The sequence below is a fragment of the Cyrtonyx montezumae genome, unplaced genomic scaffold (assembly GCF_038088225.1).
Source record: "Cyrtonyx montezumae isolate F1298 unplaced genomic scaffold, pur_monq_1.0 scaffold_23, whole genome shotgun sequence".
Taxonomy (NCBI): Eukaryota; Metazoa; Chordata; class Aves; order Galliformes; family Odontophoridae; genus Cyrtonyx; species Cyrtonyx montezumae.
Genome location: NW_027071970.1, coordinates 8872697 through 8882892, shown reverse-complemented (window position 1 = coordinate 8882892; position 10196 = coordinate 8872697). Strand labels below are relative to the sequence as shown.

Sequence of the window (10196 nt, the reverse complement as noted above, 5' to 3'; positions counted from 1 at the left end):
GTGAGCTTCTTCTTAAATCAAGCCTTCTTTCTAGTCTGCCTCACTGCGTCACAAATCATCCTGTGTGTGCTGTCAGTGTATTTACATGATAGAGAATCCTGCCTGCGGCCTTGGGTATCTGCAGTCTGCCCCCACCTCTATCAGTCTGCCAAGTGGATCCTGCAGGGGCCCCGCAGTGTCACTGCCTGCTGCCCCACCCAGCTGCTTTCTTTCTTTCTGGTTATTGGGGCTTGTCTAGAGTGCTTGCTTGATAGTTTGGGCTGTGGTTTTCTTGGTCCTGAGCTCAGGTTCTTTCTTTGCCCCTTTCCTGGAGGTGTTTGAAGCCAGGTTGGATGGGACCTTGTTTAGTGCCCAGCTGAGCGGTTGACAGCACTGCCTGCAGCATGGGGTCAGAACAGGGTGATCTTCGAGGTCCCTTCCAGCCTGAGCCATCCCACGATTCCCCAGAAGCAAAGATCATCTGAGGGCTGGAGCGCTTCTCCAATGAAAACCTGAGGAGGTTGGGGATATTTAGCCAGGAGAAGGCTCTGGGGAGACCTTACAGTCACCTTCCAGTATTTAGAAGATGCCTACAGTTAAGAAGGGGAGAGATTCTATCAGAGTGCACGGTGGTGAGGCAAGGGGTAACTTTTAAACTAAGAACGGTCTGTTTAAGGGAGAATTTCTTCACTCATAGGATGGCGAGGCTGTGGACAGGCAGCCCAGGTAGGCTGCGGTTGCTCCATCCCTGGTAGCGCTCACAGCCATGCTGCTTGGATTGCCTGCTGTGGTTCTCCTTGACTTTTGCCTTTCTCATTAACTAGCGTGCTCCTTGACCTCAGGGGCCCAACAGACAGAGCAGCCGTGGCACCACCCCCCCACACCGACCCGGCTGCCGCTGGGGCAGCTCCTGCCGGCCGCAGCTCGGCCAATTCCCGCGGGGCTCCGCACCGGGCGGGGCCGATTCAGGTGTGCGCCCTCAGAGCCGCGCGGCTTCCGCGGGCAGGTGAGCACGCATCGGCCGCGGCACGGCCCCTCGGTGCGGCGGGCGGGCTGAAGGAAATGCCGCTATGAGGCTGCTGCTGCTCGCGTGCCTCCGAGCGCGGACCGGCAACGCGACCACGGCGGCCAGGATTCAGTAAGTGCACCCATCGCGGAGCGAGGGAGGAGGCGGGGTCCCCTCCGCCGCATCACGCGTGGCGGTCCCCGATAGCGGGAGCGGGGCCGGCCGCCATTCGCTGCCCGCTGCGGTGCACGGCGGCGGTGCCGCACCTCTGCCGCGTGGATGGCTGCCGGGGATGGGGGTGCGCAACCGGGAGGGCTTTGCTGTTTCGCTACGCTGGAGAGATGAGGGGGGAGCCCCCCATCAAATAGGTAAATGAATAAAGAAATAAGGCTGCTTGCAGTTCAGGGCAGGTCGTGCTGCAGGGGTGCTCGGAAAACACAAAGGTGACTTCACCATTTCGGTGCTGGGCCCTTCTGCTGCTGGTCGATCGGTGGTGGTGGGTTTTTCAAAGGCCGCCCATCCTTTAGCTGCAAGGTTAATGAGAGGTGAAACAGGAGAGGAGTCCATGCAGCTCTCCTAGGGCAGCACTTCTCTCCATTTGGGGCCTGAAATAGACCAACTGGACATTCGTCCTCAGGTCGGGTATTAAGAACAAATTCTTTTCAGAAAGATCGGCCAGCCCTGTCACAGAGAGGTGGTGGGGTCATTGTCCCTGGAGGCGGTTAATAACCGCAGGGACGTGGCACTGGCACTGAGGGACACGTCAGTGGGCACAGCTGGGCTGGGCTTGGTGAATAGAGCTGTCTTTTCCAGCCTCTGTGATTCACTTTAACCTTATCTTTTCCTCGCTGCATAAAACAAAGCTGTTTATTCTTGGGGAAGTCTGTGCTCATCCTTCCTTCTTAAGATTATTTCTTCTACATTTTACGAATCACATATCCATTTACTTTCACCCTCCTCTTCCCATTTAGACTGGGGAGCACTTCAGAAGTAATCCACTGAAAAGCTAGTTCTGTATTCCAATAACTAAGCATAGATGACCAAGTCAAACAATGGTCCACATATTATTTCACATTTTCTTCCAAATAAACTGAGATTAATTATAAACACATTGATATATTGCTCCAAAACGTAGTGACTTAGTATGGTGTCTTTGTCAGAATGGCACTAACCAGTGATTTTGGTTAAGAATCCCCAGCTCTGTGTGACTCTAGCATGGTGGCCTAAGCTAATGTGCAAGAGAACATAGGTTTGCTGACATAAAACAGCTCAGCTGACAGATGGTTTAACATATTACCATGTTAATACAATCATTTGCAGCTATGTAAGCACATCTGGAGTGTCTGTGCAGAGTACACCAACTTGCTTTAGCATCTTAGTGCTCATAGTCATGCCTTACACAAAATGGATGCCACTTTCTCATAGACCTTCAGGCAGAAAATAAGTTGTGAAGGAAAGGCTAATTTAATTCGTTTTCAGTATAAAGATAGATGAAAGGTTTCTAAAAGTAGTAGTCTCTGGGAGTCAGTACCTTATGTCATGTTCAGTCATTGTCTTATCAATTGGCATAAATTGTATTTATAGTAGTAATATAAAGGAGCCCATTTAGGAAAAGAAATCTAATTGGGAAAAGGAGTAAAGAGTACCAGCTAGCAATTAAGTCTGGCTTCCTGACTAAAAGGCTGCTAAGTGACAGCTACCAGTGGAATCATAGGGTCACCAAGGTTGGAAATGACCTCTGAGATAGTCCAGTCCAACTGTATACCTACCACCCCCGTTTCCTCACTAAACCATGTCCCTTTGTACAACATCTAAACCAGTAAAACCATCTTACACAGATACTTTTACTTAACACATATTTTCTTGAGATTTTGTGCCTTATAAAAATATCCAGGCATATGGCTAAATGCTTGGGCATGCTGCTTCTCTCTAATTTGCCATCCTGAATTTAACTTCATATGGCAACCTTTGTGCATTAATGTTTACGATACGGAGAATGTATATTCAGATTAGTATTTAGTTCCAGTTGTTTCTGTGTGCATGCTTTCGAATTTATTTGTTCAATCTTCTTTTTTTTTTTTCTTTTATATTGAACTGCGACCAACTTTTGGTTAAGTGTACGTGAAACAATGAAGTTGCCTCCGGGTTGGTCATTTGCCAGCATAGATTAATTTTATGGCTTTATGTCACAGGGGTTACTCTGTTTATGTTATTACAGCCATTTCTGTAAACGCTTCATATTTTCATAAATAATATATTCATTTCCTGAGTTTAAAGTAGCTGGTGACAAAGATACCGGAATCTAATTTGGCTAGAAGTCAGTTCACTGAAACAAGTGCTATGATAAAGGTGCTGAGGAGCCTTATTTATATTGGTCTGCCTAACCTTTAATCACTTTGAAAAATCTGAGCAATGAATAGAGAATAAAATGCAAAGCAAAAGTCATTGGTTGGGCTGCTGTTCTTCAGCTCTAGCAGCACTACATCCCAAATGTTTTGCATGGCTGGCCCATTTATAAGGCAGGATTAAAGGCTGTGGAGTTATTTTGGCCTTCCAGAGGACTTCAGAATGTAGGGGCTGAGGCATTATCAGTTCAATTTTTATTTCTGTTCTTACTCACAGTGGATTTTATTCATGCTTCCTTCCAGCCAGCATAAATTGTCTGCATTGTTTAAAGGAGCAGCTTGTGTGAGAAGTAAAATAAAGAATATTTTACTTAAACAGCAGTTAAAAAAAAAAAAACCAACAAAACACTAAGATTTACAAAGGAAACTGGAAAGATCAAGTGGGATTTCAAGTCTTGTAACTTGACCAGTTTCAGTGGGAATTGTGAGTATTTGACTGTAGCCAAGTTTCAGAAAAGGCAGTGGAAGTCACTCTGCTGACTTAATAATCTTTGAATCACACTGTCTAGATTTAACAGCAGTTCAATCTTAGCTGCTTTACAGAGTAGGCAGCCTAGGGAAAGTGGTAATTAATATTTTAGAATGATCCCTGTTTTGTACTGTAATTCCATTTGTGTATCAGAGAACTAGAACATAAACGTTTCTGAGAAGGAGATGGTAATAAATAAAGGAAGTTTGAAAAGCATTGTATCTTAGGAGCAAGCACACTTCTCACTTGATCAAGCCATGCTGTGTTTGGAGGTGAAGAAGAGTTTCTGTGTATGGAGACCCTGAACTGATGGCAGAGAGCAAGGGAAGGACTTCCGAGCAGGACTAAGAAGTGAGGAATGGAGATCAAGAATGAAGGAAAGAAAAAATGAAACGTTGTAGTGCATCCCCTGATATTTTGTAGCTGTGTTCGAGAAAACTGTTTTTCAATAGAAGTCTTCAACAAGGTGAAAATGTGTCAGGTGGAGAATGTCACTTTGTAGTGGAATCCCTCTGCTTGCTGCAGAGATCCAGAGCACTTAACGCATGTATATGCTGGCTGTATGTCTCTTCATTTCCAAGGAGAGTAAAAAACAAAACAATAATAAAACAGGTTTACTTCCCATAGTAATAAAATTGGTTAGGCTGGGAAATATTTCAGTGGTAGTTAGGTGTATACAAGTATCACAGGGTAAACAGTGCTATTACAGTCTGCTCTAAGAAATCATCTTACAAGCTTACTGAATGGTTGAAATGTTCCCAGTTGGGTTACTTTCTGCAAAACACACAAGGTCAGATTCTAGCAGCCAAACTCCAATTTAGAAATATCCTTCTCTCCATGTAGGGCTGTTTGTGTCTGTGAGTCTTTCAGTAGAGAAGGAAGATATGACAAAGCAAGGCAAAATCTGGATCCAATCTGAGCTTGCTGGGACTTAAGGGTCTTGGAAATTTATTTGCTGCATTCAGAACTGTGATAGAGGGAAAGTGTAGCCTTGTAATTTAAGATTTTCAGTCTTGCTTTCGATTCACAGAGAGGAGAAGATGAGTTCATCTTTATTTTTCATGTAGAAATTATTTATAAGATGGCAAAATAATGTGAATATGCTGCTTTAGGAAGAGAAAGGACAGGGTGGTGATCCTCTTATGTTTTGCCTTTGTTCAGGGACATCTGTGACTTCATAGACAGACCAGCCTTCCAAAAAATTTTCCTGCAATATCTTTGCAGCACCCTCTTATTGTGTTCCTTGATGACAGAATATGTGTGAAAATCAGTCTGCTTTTTTTCCCTTATAGAGGTGAAAAGTCCTCTAAAAAAAAATAGCACTGTAAATTTCAATACTCAAATACTACCCTATAACTCTGCTGGTTACATACATTTCCATATATGCATAATTTGTATCTTATGACTAATCATATTGAACTCAATGGTGTGTTTGCAGGATGAAGATCTCTTTGCATCTGGGAATTCAAATTATACGGGGGATGATTAGACAAATTTTTTTCTCCTTAAGCCACATGCAGATTTCCTACATAGTTCTGGAGTCATTTTTTTTGTAGGAAAAAAATAAAAGAAGCAATAGAAATAATCCTCAATTTCTGAACCTTGGAGGCACATAAGGGGGTCTCTCACAGTTCACCACAGAAGCAGCTGTCATTCAGCTGTGTGATTTGGAGCTGTGGGAACTGTGGAGGAAAGTCTCATTCCTGGTAGGTGACTATGTATATGTATATATATACCCATATGTGTAAGGATAAAAATTCTTAGCTGAATTTCTTGATTCCTGATGTCCTGAGAGAGTAATTATCAAATTAATTGTAATACACAGACACATTGCTTGTACATGATAGTGATTTATGGTAATTGGAACCCTGATGGGGGGAAAGCACCTCTTAGACTATTTAATGAGCACCTGTGAACTTCAGGAATGCATACACCAGTGTCCCAGCTACTTGCCCCAGAGATTTTTTGTTCCACAGCTGTGAGATTTGGGCCTCATTACTCAGATACAAATGGAGAGTCTCTTTCAGAAGGCAAGCAGGTGCTTGGTGCAAGTTCATGGGACAGTGAAAGTAAACTGCTCAGTAGTGGAAATAAAGAGCTTATGTTCTGGCCGTGTTTTATTATTTATTAATGCTTGTTATAATTCCTTGGTCTTGTTTCAAATGGTGAAGTTAAAAGCAAAATGAGTTTCTTTTTAGAAGAAGGAAGAAATACAGTACCATATGATGTGCTGATGGAGCCCTGTGTGATATAGTGCTAATGCATTCCTTTCAACCTCTCACGATATTTTACAACATTTTTAGCACCAATTTCTGCTGTAATGACTAACTTCTGCGGGTCAGAAAATTACATTCATTGGGAGGATATGAAATGATCAAGGAAGAAAACAGCCAACATTTTCCAAGAAGCTATTGAGTTAGCAAGATTTTAATGCCAGAACAGTTAATATTCTGTGAGGAAAAAATCAGCTGGAACTATACGTAATACACAGTAAACATCTTTGTGGTATTTTATAATACTGAAAACATTAACACTGGTTGTTTGAAGAGATATTATCTCCATGTTAACAGATATGGTGTGCTAATTCCTATCAAAACATGGATTTGCTCCTGTTTTTTGGCTGATATCATTGGAAACTGATAGGTGATTCTGGTTTCTGTGGGAGGAATTATGAGGTTAGTGTATTTAAAAAAAGTCTGAGACAGAGCTCGCAGAAAGGCTGGAGGTAGAGCTTCCTGCAATCAATCAGCGTCTTGACTTGAGCAGTATTTGAATCAATTTTTTAATAGGAGGAATCCCTGTAAATGAAGATGAATGGGTAAGCTGGCACCAAGATAGGTGGTTTGTGTGTGAGGATTTTTGTAACAACTGAGACTTTTTTTTTCCTAAAGAGTGTGAAAGTTTCTGTGTAATTACTTCAGTGTCTTTTTTCTGTGACTGTTTTACAAATGGGGGAAAACGGCAGGAAACAAGCCTACAATCAAACAAAGAAGGAACACAGTTTAAACTTTCCAGTTTTATTTTCATTTTTTTTGTTTCTGCAAACAGTGTTTGCACATTCGGTATTTTTAACATCACTATTCAGCTGGACGTATTCGTCAGGGCCTTTCTCCAGAAGGAGAGTTTGAGGATATCCAAGACGGAAGCCTGCACACTTCATTTAAATGGAATCTTTTTTAGCATATTGAGCAGAAGATTAGTTAGGAGAGGTGCTGGTCAGAGTTCACTTCCACTGATTCCCAGAGGTGGGTTGGTACTGATAGGTAGGCTTGGGCATTAAAGTAGGTGCAGGCTGCAATTCTTGGCTGCATACACAGTGGTGGAGATCTTTTCCAGGAAAACCCCTTGCTTTAGCTTTGTGGTCACCTGGACAAAGTTATAATGAAGAAGATGAATATGGGAACACAAATTTAAGGGAAAACATTATGTAATTGAATGCCTGTGACATTCATTTTATTCTTTTTTTTCCTCTTGCTCTATCTGTTCTTATAATGAAGGAGTCATCTGCATGATGCAGGTCACACCTGCGTTCTCAAAGATGCTTCCAGGTGTGAAAGTCTGACTGAAATAGCAAATCTAACCTCTGCAGATCAATTTGATGCAGCCCTGGCCATTCATCTTTATAAAGGAGGCAGACATCTGCAAGGTAATTCTCTTCCTCTTTTGCAATATATGTACCTCCTAAAATGTATGAAAAAAAGAAGAAAATAAGTGCAAACTGTTACAAATGACAGTAAATGCATAAACCCACACATAACATAGTTATTCTATTTATCCACTTCAACAAGTATTCAGAAACACTGCAAGTCTTTCTCTGTGGGAGACCTAAATAAATGTACTTTTAAAGCACATAATGCATTTTATAATTAAGTACTTAAACTGCATTAAGATAAGAGCATCATATTAACATTAAGATAGTTTAAGCAAACATGCTTTTTCAGAGGACAGCAGCTTGGCTAAGTATAGCTCAGGTCAAACAGAGAGGCTAATCTGATTTTTCTGTCGAAAAATGAGTCAGTTTTTTGGGGGGGGACTTGAAATAACTTGCAGTTGTTGTTTATGCCAGCTAAACTCTAGGAGGCGGGATGTTATCAGACAAATAAGATGTTCTGTAGTAACTGGCCATGTAGAACAAAACTTCTGTCTGTCATTAATGATACTCTTGAAGCACCGGCTTCAAAATCAAAGACACTGTCACCAACTGAAATTGCAAGTGTATATCTGTTTTTGAGATCACATTCCTATTGTCCAAATCCATTCACTTGGACATTGTTCGATAGTTTCATCAAATCTCAGAGTAAGTTGCGTGGTTCTGGGTTTCAGATTTCAGCAGTCCCCAAGCAATTTGTGCTGGAAATCCTGAATTATGTCTAATGTGCTTGTTTATCTTTTGTTATAATGGAGCTCTGACTTCAGTAGTGATCCAAGAAGACAAGTACAGAATTAATGCTGTGTCACTGCTGCCTTATGTATTAGGGCTTCTCTTGTTGGAATATAGAAGCAATTGCCATTGAAACTTTGTCTATGTGATTGGGGTTGCATAATATAATTGATGACAAAATAATTATTTACTTTTTTATTTATTAGAAAAGTAATATATTAATTCAAGTATTAGGGACAGTCTCTTAGTGGTTTAGTGCCTCTTCTTTCATCTCATTCTAAAAGCATAAAAGCAAAGTATATTTTTCTATCTTTCTTTCTTGATGCACAGTGTTCATGGTCAGAAAGAAACCAAGACTTCATGTTTCATCATCATGAACATGATGACATTTTTAAGCTGTCTTATTGGAGTCTGTTTGTTTTGCAAAGCCATTTGTCTAGTATTTAAAGTTGTGTTCTGCATGTAGTAATTAGCCACCTTCAAGTTGTTTACAGGTTGTTTACATGTTAGCTTAATGTGGTGGAAAACTGACCACTTAATTGTTTTCAAGGCTGAAACCTTCAACAGTGAACATTATTGACTACTACCTTGGTGAGTTTAAGGAGAGAACGATTCTGGTAACTTGTCAGTCACTGAAGAGAAACTGACACCAGGAAAACAAATACTATTAGAAAGCAATCTTAGATTACTATTGGCTTTTGTATTTTCACCATCTTTGGCCTTGTCTGTGTAAGGCTTATTGCTGTTAGCAGAGGAGAGCTACTCTGTCATGTGGTCTTGTATCAAATATTAATTAATTCTGATGCCATGTATAAAAACTAGGTTTTTACCACAGTGTGCACATGGCTGAGTTATCCATGCTTTTACTCAGGCTCTAATGTTTGAATGTTGATAAGATCTTGTGCACAGCCAAGCATGCATCCTTCTGCTCTTGCTGTTCTGAGCACTTTGGAGCAACCACTTCTAAACACAGATCCATATTTTGGGATGGAATTAAGCAAAACAGTAGTTTTGGTGAAGGCCTTATTTAATTGGGTGACTTTTTCTGATGATATGGCTCCACATACAAATTCAGCAGCTGTGAATTGGCCACCCAACCCATTATACTGGAGTGCCTGAGAGGGCTGTGATTGGCTGAGGTTATATGCTTAGAATCCAGCTTTGAGGTACTGTATCTTACTGAAATGTGAATACTGTTTGAAATATACATGCTGTTTGGTGGGCTGCCAAATGTAAAAACTAATTGCTTGTTTTATTGAATATGGACGAAGACAAAGAAAATCTCATAGCTAGAAAACAGACTGATGTGCTGTTAGCATGTTTCTTGTCAATGCTAAAACTGTAAAAAGATTCAAGTTTCTATAGTTTTTATTTTCAAAGCCATTTGCTTATGTATGTGGTATGGTATTGTCAATATACCTTTTCATTCTTAATGCCCTCTTCTCACCTTGATCATTGTTTTGCAGGCAGTAGAATTCCTTTTGGAATCATCTTTGGAGGCACAGATATAAATGAAGACATGAAAAATGAAGAGAAACGTCGGGTAATGGGAGCAGTGCTAGGGGAAGCCAGGTAAAACTTGCGTGGAAGGTTTGTGACAGGAAATTACATATTTCTAAAGAGAGATTTTCTAGAAACTGTTCCATAATTGCTTGGGGTCGCTGAGAGATATGAACGCCAATGGACAAAGAATAGGCAACTTGATATCACTGTGAGCTCAGTCTAGTTCTTATGATTTTATAACACAGTTTCTTCATAAAAATATAGTCTGTATGCACTGTATTCTTTTTGTTTCCTCTGTTACAATCATTCATTGTATTTGTGCACGTGAGAGTTGGCAGAAATAGTGAGGAAGCTTGGCCTCTTGGGCTGTGACTTTCCAAAATAACTCAAATCTCGTTAGAAGTAATTAATTTTGTGCTTTTGCATGCTAGTCCTGTGCTTGGTCTACTGAAT

General features: G+C 41.1%; 1 protein-coding gene across 1 annotated transcript in view; it reads left to right on the top strand.

Annotated features, from left to right (window-relative positions):
• The first annotated feature begins 1041 nt into the window (after positions 1-1041).
• The window catches only part of GLT1D1 (glycosyltransferase 1 domain containing 1), a 44918-nt gene continuing 35763 nt past the window's right edge, over positions 1042-10196 (top strand). Inside the window, exons 1-3 of the mRNA XM_065739122.1 lie at positions 1042-1117; positions 7357-7505; positions 9707-9812. Of these exons, the coding sequence (XP_065595194.1) occupies positions 1050-1117; positions 7357-7505; positions 9707-9812 (323 nt within the window). The 5' untranslated portion in view covers positions 1042-1049. The remainder of the gene's footprint in view (positions 1118-7356; positions 7506-9706; positions 9813-10196) is intronic.